The sequence below is a fragment of the Pectinophora gossypiella genome, chromosome 25 (genome assembly GCF_024362695.1).
Source record: "Pectinophora gossypiella chromosome 25, ilPecGoss1.1, whole genome shotgun sequence".
NCBI classification, from domain to species: Eukaryota; Metazoa; Arthropoda; class Insecta; order Lepidoptera; family Gelechiidae; genus Pectinophora; species Pectinophora gossypiella.
This window is the reverse complement of record NC_065428.1, coordinates 10,324,598-10,341,486: the sequence shown is the minus strand read 5'-3', so window position 1 is coordinate 10,341,486 and position 16,889 is coordinate 10,324,598. Positions and strand designations below refer to the sequence as shown.

The following is a 16,889-nucleotide window of genomic DNA, read 5'->3' as shown; positions in this document are numbered from 1 at the left end:
GGGGAGCAACAGTTCGAACCCCGGTACCGAACTTGCAATAATGAATTATTCATTACATTGGCCAATGACCCGACAGAATTAAGTTGACAGTATACGTCAAACGGGTTGCATTCCAGCAGCTATTTCATTCGCCCGCGTTATTCATTCATTCACTCATTCTTTTTAAAATTAACAGCTGTCAGTTATTCGTCCCTTTCCCTCTCGGCGGTTAAGAAAATGACAGGTATTATATTATAAGGCGTCATAAATTAGAAGGCGTCTGCAGGAATCGGGGCCATTTCATATCAAAGCGAATTTGAAAAAAAAAGCACTATATACTATGTTTAATGTAACTCACTGTAAAATCAAAACAACATGGCAGTCATTCTTTGGCATTTATATTTGTGACATAGATTTAATCAGTAAACTTCTAAATGTATTCAAAGTTGTAGTTTTTAGTGGTTTAGAGCTCGAGCGGGGATTCGAATCCGTGACATGCAATTAGAGGATTCGATCCCGGAATCCCGGATCGCGGGATTCCGGAATCACGCGATTGATTTCGATATATTTCACTGTCTTTTTGTAACCACTTTCTATTACCGATACAATCCCGGGAATATCCCGGGATCCCACGATTAACTTTAGATAATCCCGAAATCCCCGGATTAGAAAACACGACCGGGATCGAATCCTCGACATGTAATGGAAGTCACACAATCTCCAAACAGAGCTTTAATTTACGTACGTTTAAAAAATAAACAATACTTAATTTACGTATATAACCACTATGTAGTTCTTTTCTTATCGTGTGGGTTGTGAGGTGGAATACCAGCCTCATCAACCCTGGTCTCAGGGTTATGATTGAGCCGCCAAAGGCCCCTGACATGGCTCATGTAACGATTACTCACTTACATAAGTAAATAGTAACCGGGACCAACGGCTTAACGTGCCTTCCGAAGCACGGATCATCTTACTTTCGGACAATCAGGTGATCAGCTTGTAATGTCCTAACCAAACTAGGGATCACAAAGTGATTTTTGTGATATGTCCCCACCGGGATTCGAACCCGGGGCCTCCGGAACGTGAGTCCAACGCTCAACCACTGGACCACAGAGGCCGTCAACTATGTAGTAAAAATACTATAATACAAATGAATATAATAATGAAATTACATTTTTAACTCATTCCACACTTTAATTTAATTTCAAAGTGTAGTTATATTTTTAAAGTGTAGTTATAACATTAATGTATTTTTAGCATGAATCAAGAATACTTCCTACTAAACTTAGTTCTTGTTTAAAATAACGAACCATGACATTCTAAAACAAGGAACAGCGAAGTAGAAACTTTTTGAATAAATAATTCTGAAATATGACGCATACCACCCACCCCCTGTTGTATGACGCTACTAAAAAAACCGTGGGCCGTGGTAGCCCAGTTGGAAAAACGCTTTTTTTTATTTATTCCAAAAAAGGTATAATTTTTCTTAAAAAATTAACTTCGCCAAACTTATACCAGTTTGTTGACGGGCGCTCTTATAACTAAATGAGTATTAGCCTTTTGTTACTTAAAAGATATTGCTAAATACTTAACAACTATTACAATGGCTTGCAGTTAGTTTCTGTGACCTTACAGTGAGTCACAATAATTATAATACAAACATGAATTAAAAAAAAAAACTTTAGAACTGTGCAGTTAGTTTCTGTGACCTTACAGTGAGTCACAGAAACAAACTGCACAGTTCTAAAGTTTTTTTTTAATTCATGTTTGTATCATAAATTATTATCACGTGCTCAACGATGAAGAAAACATCGTGAGGAAACCCACATTCCCGAGAAATGCGTTTCGGAGGTATGTGACCTAACCTGTATTGGGCTGGTTTTCCCTTCACGGGTTAGGTCAGGCTGTCGCTTCTGTAAAAAAACCAGACATGTCAAATCTTCAGGTTAGGTAGGCGGACCTTGTGGACATTTAATAAAGCTAAGGCGATGAGATTATGAATGATTATGGATCTACCTACTCCACTCCAATCTCATCAGTCATCCCGTGATCATGGCACTTGCAACAGTGTCGAAAAATCGGGAGTCTCATATCCCTACTTTAAACGCGGTAAGAACCCGTTATTTTGTGTTTTAATTAAAGAGATGATGATCAGTAAAAGTAAAAAAAGCTTCCTGTTTAGATTGTCCTTAGAATATAACATAAAAAAATAACACATCAACCAGATCCCGGCGGAGTGGAGAAACAAATGGCACTATCAAAAATGTTATTTCACAAGAAAGTATCACCGCCGGCAGTCCTACTGCGCGATAAGTTATACACACGTGCGACACGAATGGACAACATTGATATGATACGAGCTCATTCCACATCTCTTCCTTCCGTAACTGCTTCCGTAGTCCAGTGGTTTTAGCGTTGGGCTCACGATCCGGAGCTCCCTGGTTCGATTTCCGGTGGGGACATATCACAAAAAAATAGTTTGTGGTCCCTAGTTTGGTTAGGACATTACAGGCTAATCACTTGATTGTCCGAAAGTAAGATGATCCGTGCATCGGAAGGCACGTTAAGCCGTTGGTCCTGGTTACTACTTACTGGTGTAAGTTAGTAGTCGTTACATGAGCCATGTCAGGGGCCTTTGGCGGCTCAATAGTAACACTGACACCAGGGTTGATGGGGTTGGTAATCCACCTCACAATCCACACGTTAGAAGAAGAAGATTCGACATCTCCCTTTTATCTTCGGACCTCCAGACTTACGGCCGGGTTCCATCCTTATTTGGTGGATATCCCAACTATTCGTACAAAACGCTCAACCACTGGAACATGGAGGTCGTTAGTTGGAGAAGAAGAATAAACTAATCTCAGTTTCGAGACTGCTGTCAAGATCGTGTCTACGTGACAGTTCTTATATAAAAACAGGGATTTGAGCGTGATCTTGAGGGCAGTCTCAGCTGTTAGTTTATTAAACACTTCTAAGATCGATTTTTTGTCCCTGTCTGTCGGACCATTCGCTATCTCGCTCCCCACACTCACAGCCCGTGTGTATCTCAGATAAGACCGTCGGGATCTCCTTTTGTCTATGCAGCGGTATAATTTATTACGAGACAGATCTCCATTCAGCCAGCTTCACAAGATGGCTGCCCGTTAGCATCATCTAGATACCCGCTAAGTTTTCACTCATGAAAATGTCTAATGAAATCTCGTGAAGTTCGTATCTTTAAAAAAGAATTACTCTTCTTCTATCGTGTGGATTGTGAGGTCAATAATTTACCTCATCACCCTGGTATCGGGGTTAGATTACTCTTGCCGAACTATCGAAGGTTCTTGCAATAGTCAGGCAATACTATAGATAGTATTGCTGTGAAACGATAGTATTCATCTAACAAACTCCGTGGTCCAGTGATTGAGCGTTGGGCTCACGATCCGGAGGTCCTGGGTTCGAATCCCGGTGGGGACAAATCACAAAAATCATTTTGTGGTCCCTAGTTTAGTTAAGATATTACAGGCTGATCACCTGATTGTCCGAAAGTAAGATAATCCGTGCTTCGGAAGGCACGTTAAGCCGTTGGTCCCGGTTACTACTTACTGATGTAAGTAAGTAGTCGTTACTTTAGTCATGTCAGGGGCCTACGGCTCAGTAATAACCCTGACACCAGGGTAGATGGGGTTGGTAATCCACCTCACAATCCACACGTTAGAAGTAGACCTTATCAATCGTACAATCGGGTTATTTTTGTCAACTTTCATTTTATACATATAGGTACCGGTTTCGTAATCCTATTAATTCACATCCCCTTCACGTGTCCAAACCATCGCATGGTAGTATTCCCAAAAATAAAGTTGAATGAACAAAGAACATTATATACGTCCCACCGTAAAGACTTTGAACATAAACCTAATTAATCGAAATGATTAATTACGTGGTTATTCATGTCACAAATGTATATGAATTTGATTACCTACTCATTTGAATCATTTAATTATCCAATTTTATTGATCTAGTAACGTTTGAAGTCTATTTATACTTACATAAACCCATGCCCGTGATTCGTAATAGGTTGGGTAGAGCCAAGAGTAATTAGATGATAAATTGTAGCCATTTTTAAACATGTTGTACTCTCTCTCTATTTAAGAGCTGCGCTCTTGTCGGTGAAGTAATCGCCTTCATTACTCCATAGATAGGGCGTGTAGAACGGTGGTTGCCCCAATCGCCTTCCGTTTCGCAGCACACCGACCAATTTCTCAATCGGTGATGTTCTAGCTAGAGCCAGAATCCATTTCCTCGGCATCCAACCAGTACTGATACTGCTGATCAGGGGTGCGCTTTTGAAGTAGCGGCGTCTACTCGCTACGTCACAAGATCGTCATAGAACCTAAGTAGCATTTTATAGGTTAGCCCGTCCGTCAACATATTGTACTAACCCTTAATTTTTTTCCTCTTTGTTCTGTAGGCTTAAGGGTGTTGGAACCCTCCCTATATACGTTTCGACTACAATATACGTAGATGGCGTAAGTGTGACCATACCATTCGGTGATCGAAATTATAATTTTTGTCATAGATAATCTTTATGAGCTCTACACCTTTTTGTCACTACTTGAAGGTCTAGAAAACCTTCAAATAATAAAAAATATTATAAACCCTTCCTATTTTCTTCAGGATTGCTATAGATCTGAAGTCATTGTCAACTTTCTATTTAAATGTTATTTTTATAACTTATTATTATTATTAGAAACTACTTACATACAATGCGGTCGTCTTGTGCATCAACCATCATGCAAGGAAATCCCTCCTTATCACATGAAAGCTAAAAACCTTTCTATGATTGGCTATTTATCAAAAAATACTTTTGTATGCAGTATCTTTCGAAAAGTAATGATAAAATTGCAGCCTATCATATAAAACATACATTGCCGGTAAAGTAACTATTCAATTTAAGAAGCAGTAGAGCTATCGTAGTTATCTGTTTGCAGGAGTAGTAGTTAAAGAGTGTGGGGTAGAACTGGCGACAGCGGATCTCATACAAAATGCGCGTTAGGTTTGGTTAGCCAATCATAGAAAACCTCAAATCATAGAAAGCAACCTCTTCCTTCTATTAAATATTACGATACAAATTCTTATAAGGTAATAGTTTTAATTTTTGACGCTCAAAAAGCGCTAACTATGTAAGCCAATTTTGAAGAATAAATATTTTTGAATTTCGAATTTTTTGAATAATTATTTATTTATTATAATCCTCTCTTCTATCGTGTGGGTTGTGAGGTGGAGTACCAACCCCATCAACACTGGTGTCAGGGTTACTATTGAGCCGCCAAAGGCCCCTGATATAGCTCATGTAACGACTACTTACTTACATCAATAAGTAGTAACCGGGACCAACAGCTTAACGTGCCTTCCAAAGCACGGATCATCTTACTTTCGGACAATCAGGTGATCAGCCTGTAATGTCCTTACCAAACTAGGGACCACAATGTATTTTTTGTGATGTGTCCCCACCGGGAATCGTACCCAGGACCTCCGGATCGTGAGCCCAGTGCTCAACGACTGGACCACGGAGGTCGTTATTATAATTTATTTATGTATTTTTATTATGTAGTTTATTTACCCGTAAGTGTCGTAAGTGTTTATCTTTGCATTTTATGTTTATGTATCGTATCGTTCCCGTAACATGAATTTATGATTTCTAAGAAAAATATTACTCAAACACGACGTTGTGAACGCACGATCTACACGTGTTGTATTTGTCGCGTACAATTTCTAACCTGTTTTTGGTGTACCGAAGCTTTACGAAGACACCTATGAAAAAAAGGAGGCAAATACATTATCATCACCTCCTAGCATCATCCCGTTTTCCACAGGGTCCGCTTACCTAACCTGAAGATTTAACAAGTCCGGTTTTTTACAGAAGCGACTGCCTGTCTGACCTACCAACCCGCCAAGATAAAACCAGCCCACTACAGGTTAGGTCACATACCTCCGAAAATGCTTTTCTCGGGAGCGTGGGTTTTCCTCACGATGTTATTCTTCACCGCTGAGCACGTGATAATCTTTGATCCAAACATGAATTCGAAAACAAATTCGACAATCATTGGTTTTGTCGCTGGATTCAAACTTGCGACCTCAAAGTCTCTTCTTATTATCGTGTCGATGGCAAACTAAACTGTATCGGCCCAAAACTTGGCAACAAGTATGGCGCTATCAGCAGCGCTCATCAGATCCTCCTGCGTACAGGTGTTCGGGCACGCAGGATACGATGTAAGATGTTCCATCGTTTGGGGAACAGTGCCGCACTTGCACTTTAAGTCCGAGCCATCCAAGAAACCCCACCTGAACGAATTGTCCTTACTTGATTGATTACTTTGGCCCACCTGACCTCAAAGTGAGAGGCAAGCGTTCTAGCAACTGGGTTACCACGGATCCAAATACATTATAAAATGTACAAGAGTTATGTTTAAAAAAGGCTGCAAAATTGTCATCTCATTGAATGTGGTTTTACACATTATATTGGAGATTATGTGTGTGTGTAAGTTGGACTTCTACCGGTAAAAACGTGTGTTAAAAGACCGGTAAGATCCGGTGCGGGGACCGGTAGAGCATTACCGGTGGTTGGCTTTGAGCCAGCGTGTAACCGTACAACATACGACACATCATCTTAATTCGAGGTTTATACGACTAATAGCGGATGAGCGATAAGCTTTTATAGTGTAGTGATAATGATGATGCGATCCAGCCGATTTCGGCTACGGCGACTGCTTCAACTCCGACGTTCATGTGCTCGCATGTGGCTTATATAGCCAATCTTATTGGAAAAAATCCTCGCTCATAGTGGGCATGTGATTACACCATTTAAATATGCATAATTGATCGCCGTAGGCGGTCGGGCTTTCAATTCATCGCGCTTGGCGTCAAGCTCTAAGCGCCGTAGTGTAGTAGAGATCCGTCGAATATTCGTTTGATATTTGGCGATACGGCTCACTACCTAACACTTTGGGTCTTTTGAAAGGTACCTTCTTATACATACATAAATTCACACCTATTACCCATCGAGGTAGGCAGAGACCATAGATTTCTAATTACTGATCCTGACACACATGCTTCTTCAAATCAAATCAAATATACGTATTTATTGCACGCAAACATACCAACATACTTTTTTTTTAAATTTAATTTAATATTTGAATTAAAAACATTTAGCAACAGTACAAATGGGCGGCCTTATTGCATTTTTTTTCTAGCGTTATCAAAATCTTCATACATGTTTGACGGTTGAAAGTATGAACCGACGTAAAAGTTTCGACCATTATAGATGGCGATACGGCCACCACCAATCACGTTGGTCTATCAGAAAGCTTGGTAAGATGTGGGTACTTAGTTCATATTGGAGGTGTTTTTTTTTCTGCTAATAACCGGGAACAACGGCTTAACGAGGTAGGTCATTGACCTCCACATAGGACTCGCTAACCGCTAACATTCGAACCCCACGTAATTTTCCTGAAAAACTGTCAAAAGCATATTACCATTTGAGTTTCCTCGAGCTTGAAAGTGGTTCGTGTAAAATTAGTTTTACTACTCCTACTCAAAGGCAGTATGTTGATATTGGTTTTATCAAATAAGATCTAAACTGGCTTCGGAATTTGCAAATAAAGTATATACTACTTGTTTCCCGGGAGTTCGTTCGTAGAATATTTAATTCTAACTAGGATTAACCGGGATTAGAGTTCTTAGTAATACCTAGCGACGGTACATCCATCACAAGATGGATGATAGAGCCGTGGTAGCCCAGTTGGTAGAACGCTTGCGCCACTCTGAGGTCGCAGGTTCAAATCCAGCACAGGCCTAAACCAATAATTGTCGAATACATGTTTGGATCATAAATTATTATCACGTGCTCAGCGGTTAAGGAAAACATCGTGAGGAAACCCACATTCCCAAAAAATGCATTTTCGGAGGTATGTGACCAGACAGGCAGTCGCTTCTGTAAAAAACCGGACCTGTCAAATGGTCAGGTTAGGTAAGCGGTGTCTAGGAAAGACATAAATAAAAGAGTTTGTGACGGCAATTTCACGGTTTATTAATTTTTTTTCAAAAGAGATATTACAGAGAACGTGTTGATTCGATATAATTTTAAAATGAAGAGAGAGTGAATGGTTGGAACGAATGTTACCATATAAATAATATTTTTCTTTTTTAATTAAGAATGGTTTGGCTCAATGGTTGTTGCAAACATATTCCCGAGGGCCGGGTACTAAACTTACAACTGAAAAACTACAACTCCGACCACCTAATAATTAGCGATCTAGCACGGTGCGTACAACAGGGGTACAAATATAAAGTGCCACATAATGCGACGGAAACCGTACTAAGAGAATGTACTCAATGTCAACTGCACTACGCACCCTACTATAACGCAAGAGCCATATTAACTAATATTAAGTTATACAATTTTTACAAAAATATTATGAACTTTTTGACTCTTAAGCTATGCTTATATTAGAAAAAATAAACCTTTTTCTTTTTTAACTATTTTATGAGAAAAAATAAACATTTTTTAAATATTATTTTATGTTTCTATTGGCAATATACATAATTTATTAATGGCTCTACGTGACATGCCGCAAGAAGTTTTCACTTCTGCTACCCTCACCCTTTGATCGGGTCCTGAAATCAGCTTTGTAACCCTAGCCAATGGCCAGCTGAGTGGAGCAGAGCGCTCATCCTTTAAAAGTACTAAAGCACCTTCCTCTATGTTGGGTTGATTATGGTGCCACTTAGGCCGATTATTTAATAACGACAAATATTGCTTATGCCATACATGCCAAAAACTTTGCTGTATCTGTGTGCATCGTCTCCAAAATCGAAGCCTATTGGTAGGCACTGAAACACAGTCAGCCTCTGGGATGGTCGTTATCGGTCTACCTATTAAGAAGTGGCCTGGTGTTAGGCATGATAGGTCCGAAGGGTCTCTAGACAGAGCCGTCAAAGGCCTAGAGTTCAATATACCTTCTACCGATATGATGATTGTATTAAACTCTTCATAGTTGAAAATGCTGGGACCTATTATCCTTTTAAAATGAAACTTTGCGCTTTTAACGGCGGCTTCCCAGAGCCCGCCGAACGTTGGTGAATAACTGGGTATATAATCAAATTTGATGCCCTTTGAAGAGGCGAAATTAATTACGGTCGATTGATGTTGAGTAGAGCTGTGTAGCTTGTACAACTCTTTAAGAGAATTATCCGCACCTTTGAAAGTTTTGGCGTTGTCGCAGTGGATAACGCGTGGCAACCCGCGCCTTGAAACGAATCGTTTTAAGGCTGCAATGAAACATTGCGAAGTCATATCTGAGGCCAACTCTAAATGCACACTTTTGGTGACAAAACACACAAACACTATAACATAACCTTTGGAGACCACACTCCTTCGAAGGCTAGATTGCTTAACTTGAAATGGGCCACAGTAATCAATACCAACAATGCTGAAGGTACTAGCCTGGTTAACTCTATCAGTGGGCAATGAACCCATTAACTGTTCAGCACATTGAGCTTTAAAACGATAACATTTAACACATTTGTTTAAAATCTTTTTTACCTCTCGATTACAGCTTATAATCCAGTAACGCAGTGCTAGATTAGACATGGTCATTTTTGGACCCGCATGCAATAAGGCTAAATGCTCATTTAAAATAATTAAATCCGTAATGTGACAATTTTTTGGTAAAATAACAGGATATTTTTGTGAATATGGAATTGAAGCATTTTGTAATCTGCCAGAAACTCTTAATACTTTATTGTTGTCTAGAAACGGAGTTAATGATTTTAAATGAGATCCTATAGGTTGCTTATTTTTAATACAATGAATTTCGTGAACAAAATATGAATTTTGTACAATATTAAATATTTTATTTTCTGTGTTTTTTAATTCTTGTATAGTTAAGTTATGTTTTAGCCTATTATTTTTATTTTTACAGTTATATGCAAATCTAAGAACCCAAGTCATTATTCTTACAGTTTTGTTCCAAGAGGAATATTTTAAAATTATTTCAGGTATTTCAGGCACAGTTGATGTCACGCTCAAGCCGACCGTTTCCCGCTCCCGTGTATCGTAAGTAGGAGCAGAGCACAACAGGTGATTGCAGCTTACCAAGGATTCTACAGGCACATAATTAGGTTTAGAATGCTGTGGTGGACCATTCCACCACAGGGTGTTAGAGGCAAGCTCGGCCGGGTCACATCCGCGAGATAAGCAGTCTGCCGGATTGAACGCGCCATCAATGTGATACCAATTACAATCATTAGTCAACGACCGAATAACATTTGTTCTATTTTGTACATAAGCCTTCAAGTTTTTGTTTGACTTAAGCCAGCACAGCACAACTTGTGAATCCGAAAACATGTATTTGGCATCAATTTTAATATTTGAGTAGTTTATTCTGACTCTGTCATATAACTTCGCTAAAATTAATGCTGCATTTGATAGTAAAATTGTTTCCACTGTTTTAATATTTTATCAGGTAAGGGAGAGTCCCATTTTAAGTTTTCAATCCACAATTTTTGTAAAAATTCTTTAGCTCGGACTGTGATTGGCCCTGCCAGCCCGAGAGGGTCAAAGAAGGACCCTATGACACTAAGTACGGAACGCTTGCTCCAGTCTCCATGCATATTTTTGATAGGACAACCCACTTTTAACGTATCGCTTTTGACATCGTACGTTACGCCGAGTGCTTTTATAGATAAGTTTTCTTTGCAGAGCTCATGTTCATCAAAATGCTGCTTACTGATTGGAATGTCAACAAGAAGACGAGGATCACTGGCGGCCCATTTATGTAAGCTAAAGCCGGCTCGCTGAAGTAATGAAATAAGCTGATCTCTTACCTCCAATGCCTCTTTTATTGACTGACCTCCAAACAGCGCATCATCTACATACATGGAATTCCGGATCACAGCTGCCGCCCTAGGGAACTCAGCCTCGTACTGGCGTGCTAGTTCTTCCAGGCACCTTGTGGCCAGATAACTGGAGGACTTCAACCCATATGTGACGGTCTGTAATTCAATAATAATTAGGTTATTATTTTTATTTCTCCACAGAACATTCTGGAGCACTCTGTGCTCTGGGTGTAGAAAAATGGCTCTATACATATGCCTAATGTCGGCCAAAAGAACATACTCGTGAGCTCTGAATGACAGCAAAATATCAAAGAGGTCTTTTTGCACCTTAGGACCGTTCATAAGCATTTCGTTTAAGCTGGGGTGCGCCCTTGCTCGAGTATTGCCATTGAACACAACACGGACTTTATTGGTTTTTTTTGTCATTCCTTATTACGGGTAAGTGCTGCATGAAATACCTTTTATTCGCTTCAGCATGGCTGAAGGGCAAGATTTTGGCATGTCCTAACTCAACATATTCGTTGATAAATGCATGGTATTTTTCTTTAAGCTGCTCATCTTTATCTAGTCTCTTTTCGATGTAATTTAATGTTTTGGCTGCAATGGGAAACGTGTTACCTAAGTCAAGCTGATCTAGAGGCCTTTGAAGTGGAAGTGAAACCTGAAAATTGCCATCAATTAACTGTACCGACTGTTTAAAAGCGGCTTCGCAGGGATCCTGCTTTACTGTAACCTCCGGCTTCGTTTCAGGTACTAGTTCAGTATTCCAAAACTTTGTAAGGAGGTGATCAAGCTGTTCATCATTGTAAGTAGTCATTGCATGCAGTGTTACTAGATTTTTATTTAAAGATGATGCATTCTCTTTGATCTCTCCTGACACAATTGAGCCAAATTCGGTGTCTATTAGGTAGAGATTGCTTCCTAATTGAATTTTGTTAGGCCGCATAATTTTGAAAAACATGTCAGCTGACAGCAAAAATGAGATGTCACCTGGAGTACCATATTCATCGTCTGCAAGCACTGCAGATTTTGGCATGGGGATATTTTTCATATCAATTGCATGCTGAGGTAACGTTGAAGTTATTTGGTTCACAATGGAACAAGTCACTTGACAATTAAAATTGTTTTGAAGTGACATGAAATGCACATTGACAGCTTTTGAGGTAGTTCTGTTTTGTTGACCTAGAGCTGTAATATTTAAATTACTATTGAATGGCTTTAAATTTAACATTTTGGCAAGATCAGATTTTATAAATGAAACTTGACTGCCGCTGTCCACTAGCCCTCTAGCAATAATATGTGATTTTCCGTCTTGGCTGAAGAGCTTTGCTTTAATGGTGGGCAGCAGTACAGTGCTGTTGCTGATGTTGCTGTGCAATGAAGCTTTTGATTCACTTGCGTCCAGGTGCAATAGAGTATTATGATCTTTGCTATTGCACAAAGAGCATTTGAAATGAAAATGACATTTTTTATTGTGATATCCTAAACAAACTTTACACAAATTATTGTTCAAAACAAATTCAATCCTATCCTTTGGGCACAATGTTTGGAATTTTTGACATTTGAATAATTTGTGAGAAGGATCTTTACAAAACCTGCAAGATGGTAACTCTCTGCTTGCGAGGTTAGTAACTTTTTTATTAAATAATTGTGTGGAGTTCTTACCTTCGCTCCTTTGGCTCTCCTCGAAGCTGCTGGCCCTTCTTTCAATGAATGCAAAGAAGTCATCCAGATTTGGCAGCTTGTTATCAACACGCTCACTATGGTATGCTCTGCAAGAAAACTGATCTATTTTTCGCAACAAAATGGGTAAAATTATCATATCCCAATGTTCAGTGGGCTGTCCAAGGGTCTTCAAGGCTCCTAAATGTTGACGAGCATGAGCTATTAACTCTCGTAAATTGCTGGCAGCACCCTTCACAATCGGCGAAAAATCCAAGATTGCCTGTACATGGTTTGTAACAACGAGAAACTTATTATCATATCTAGCTTTGAGTAAAGCCAATGCCTTCTCATAAGAATCACCCGTTAAGGGTAGCCCTTCAATAAGTGACAACGGCTCCCCTTTCAAATATTTTCTTAAATAGAATAACTTTTGGATAGGTTCTAGTTTACCATTTCTATGAATAATAGCCGTGAATAGTTCGATAAACGATTGGTACTTGGTGTAGTCCTTTCCTTCATACACTGGAATGTCAATTTCAGGAAGTTTCATTGATGAATATCTGTCACTGGCACTATCACTAGCTGATGTATTTTGCTTCGACGAACTTGCCTGCGCGAGCGCCTTCTTGTAGCTTATTATCACGCTAAGACATCTCTCTTCTAGTCCATCATCGTCGAACTCGTCGTCGTCGCTCCAAGTTAAAACTTGCTTTTCTAGCAAAAGATCGTTCACGGTCAGTAAAACTTTCTCCAATAGCTGCAGCCGGAGGGTAATAGCATCCGTATCTAGAGGTCCTTTCTGTTCACGCAAAAAGTTTTCTGCTTTCGTCAATTTCGATTTGCATTGTGCCAATTGAACTTTCAGCCGTTTGTCCTGAGACGCCCTGTCTTCTTCATCCGCAATGCTTTTTCTGCGTCCCATGTTGAAAATCGCAGAAAATTCCGTAAATAATTAATATTTTTCGCAGAAATGCAGACGTATTTGTTTATCAAAACACGGGGCGAACGAATGAATGATGCTTGACATTGACAGATGAACGAACGAACAGTATCTGTCAAGAGTTGAACGGCTGAATGACTGCATTGACCGACTCGTTGATTCACGTTTGGTTATCGTTGAAGTTCGAATAATGGCGGCCTCTCTTTACAACAAGTAGATTTTCACCGGAGAAATGCGTGAAATATGTTGAGGCTTCTGTGACGATCCGTGGTATATTCCTTGACGAATGTTGGTCCAGGCCTCTTATTTCACTTCTAGCACGCCCCTTGATGATGAAATATGCGCAAAATCCTTGCAAATGGCGACTCGCACTCACGCGCCCACGAGATCGGCAACGTGCACTCGCGACGAAAAAACAGTTTTTACGATGCGCAATCACTTTTGTTTCGGCACCAACTTATGTCTAGGAAAGACATAAATAAAAGAGTTTGTGACGGCAATTTCACGGTTTATTAATTTTTTTTCAAAAGAGATATTACAGAGAACGTGTTGATTCGATATAATTTTAAAATGAAGAGAGAGTGAATGGTTGGAACGAATGTTACCATATAAATAATATTTTTCTTTTTTAATTAAGAATGGTTTGGCTCAATGGTTGTTGCAAACAAGCGGACCCTGTTATAATGCTAGGGTGACGTGACTGTAGGTTTGCCGCAAATGGCATTAACTACTTGGCCGGAAGATTTTTTATATCCCCGGATATAAGAAATTTTTTTAATTAAATTTTTAAAAAAGATTTTTTATATCCGGGGTACGAAAACAAAAAATAATTTTAAGATTAGAGAAAAAGATTATTTTAAGATTACTGATTATCTAGAAGATACGAATGCGTGTGATTAGCTGTCTGGGAACTAATATTAGGCTTACTTATATTATTAAAATTGTCTGACAGTATTTTGACAGTAAAAACCGTCTAGGGCTCTATGCCGAGGTTTTTCTTGCAGCTTCTATTCCCCGGCTATACAGGTTGTGAGAAGCTGCAGTAGTTTTACGCGGATGAGACGTTGGTTATGTAAAAATTGACGATTCAAAGTGTAACTATGTTACCTATTGAATACAGATATTTTTGAATTTGAATTTGTAACTAAAGTTGCGAACTTAGCAGTTAAAGCCTACTCTTAACTTTTTTGTCTATTTAGTAAACTGTACTCACACTTCAGGACCCCGCCGGCGTGGTTGACGATTTTCCTCATTCAAAGCTTATCGCTGTTGACCCACTAGGATCGATTATTTCTTTCAAAAATAATTTCTCAGTCGCTCGTGCTCAGAGCACCCTCATGCCTGTTGTCTTAATTTTTTGTACCGTATAAGAGTCCTCAGCGCTTCCCATTTGTTCGACCAAGTTGTTAAAGCCATTTGCGGTAAATTTACAATAAGTCTGGAAAAAGAAATGTTCTATATTGTTATACAATTAGTACTATGATTTTTTTATAACAGTTTCTAATGATTTTTTTTTGTTACAGGTACTTAGTAATGACGTCATAAGAACGAAAATACCTACAACAAACCGTAAGAAATGAACTATGAAAACGCTTTCCTCTTTACCCGACTGTGACCTATCAAAAAGGAGGGTTGTATTTAGTTTTGTAGTCAGTTTTATCAACGGGTTAACGTGCCATTCGAAGCAAGGAATGACCTTCATTTCACAAACAATCAGGTGATTAACGCCTGTAAAGTCCTTAACAAACAAAGGATAGTCTGTGATTTCGACAATGTTCCCATCGGGAATCGAAACTAGACCTCAAGATCGTGAGCCCAACGCTCTAACCACTAGACCACGGAGACTGTTCATGCTGCTATATATTTATTTTTTTATAATTTTGACGTGAATTATTGTAGATTTGCCTCATATGCCTATTACTACTTGGTCGGATGTCTCGCCCACAAATATAGGACACTTATACAGGGTGTTAGTGACATCGTAACTAACGTAAAAAAAAATTTCGTCGCAAAAGTATAATAATTAAAAGAAAACACTTAAATTTTTCATGAATTTTCCGATAGGAAAATCCACTTGATATCAACTCAGAATCATGGTCTGAATTATTCCGCTCAGTATCGTTACGGTGTCACTAACACCTATACATACTTGTATGGCTACCTTACGTACTTGTACAGGATGTAAGTGACATCGTAACGAATACAGAGGGGAATGATTCAGCTTCTTATTCTGAGTTAATATCAAGTGGATTTTCCATCAAAAAAGTATAAATTGAAAATAAATAAAAAAAAACACAAAATAATTTTAAAGGGAAAATTCCACTTGATATTAACTCAGAATAATAAGCTGAATTATCGTTTCCAGTATTCGTTACGATGTCACTTACACCCTGTATAATACGCCCAAGAAACTACAAACTACAAGTTACATAAAACGTCCTTAAGAAAAGGCTTATAAAGTTAAATTTATACCAACAAGAGCTTATAGTCATAACGCCGCTCGGACGTTATATTTTCAGGGTTCCTTGGACAATTAGAAACCCTTTTGGCGTTTACGTTTAATTGCCTTATTTTTATGTTTTAAATTACCGCTCCTTTTTTATGAAGTTATTAGTACTTAAATTGAAAGTGGACACTATGAAAAACTCCGTTTTGGTGCCAGATAATGACATAATACTATGTTGCAATATATTTTTTTAATTATCATTCTCAAAAAATAAAAGTTTATAATCTGCGCTTGGGAACATTTTTTACCCTATCTTAGTCATAAATAAATGCAAAATATAACAATACAGTAAAAACCGCATGTAAATCCAAATACAGATAGACAAAACAGATTCTACTAAGAGGGAAAAAAGACTAATTTTCTTTTATACCATGTTTTGATCGATTATTTGTATTTTCAATGACAATAAATATTAAACCAATAAAAATTAAAATGTATAATTTTTAATAAAATTTTATAAATTAATAATAAATATATATAAAAAAAATATGTGCAATAATATTGTTAAAATATAGTATGATAAATATAAATTTTATCACTGACTAATAATTAAGTATGTTGTCCTTACTACCAGTTGCATTGCCCTTATCGGGTCCATGTTGATACTACAAAAAAATGTGACTTGTATCTTGTAATGGCTACAGAACCCTTCGCTGCCGGAGTCCGACTCACTCTTGACCGGTTTTTATTTATCTGGTTTTAGAAGGCGGCCGTGCTATGCATTTCTTTGAGTTACATTTCCTTTTCTGAATAAATTTGCTTTAACATCGTGTATTTTATAAAAGTGCAACTTGCAGAGGTATAATAAGTATGTTTTCATGTAAAAAAATATCAGTTTTGTTGTAGGCTTGGTAAAATAAAGTAAAAAAAAAAAAAATCAGAACGCGGACCTGTCGTCAAAAACGATTGTGTCTTTTCTAT

General features: G+C 38.4%; 2 protein-coding genes across 16 annotated transcripts in view; one reads left to right on the top strand and one right to left on the bottom strand.

Moving 5' to 3' along the window:
* Positions 1–16,889, top strand: part of LOC126378017 (hemicentin-1) — a 663,470-nt gene that overhangs the window by 280,642 nt on the left and 365,939 nt on the right. The gene's annotated exons all lie outside the window — the stretch shown is intronic.
* LOC126378153 (uncharacterized) lies at positions 10,844–13,784 on the bottom strand. The gene is made up of 2 exons (XM_050026341.1): positions 12,523–13,784; positions 10,844–11,013 (listed from the first exon to the last, which is right to left on the bottom strand). Exons 1-2 carry the CDS (start codon positions 13,442–13,444, stop codon positions 10,934–10,936), a joined length of 1,002 nt encoding a protein of 333 aa, XP_049882298.1. The 5' UTR covers positions 13,445–13,784; the 3' UTR covers positions 10,844–10,933.

What these genes read in the sequence shown, in the direction of transcription:
- LOC126378153 (XM_050026341.1), bottom strand. Translation starts at nt 13,444, where the DNA reads ATGGGACGCAGAAAAAGCATTGCGGATGAAGAAGACAGGGCGTCTCAG. An exon ending in GGAGAGCCAAAGGAGCGAAG is followed by an intron (nt 11,014 to 12,522) that starts GTAAGAACTCCA and finishes ATTGAATTACAG; the next exon opens with ACCGTCACATATGGGTTGAA.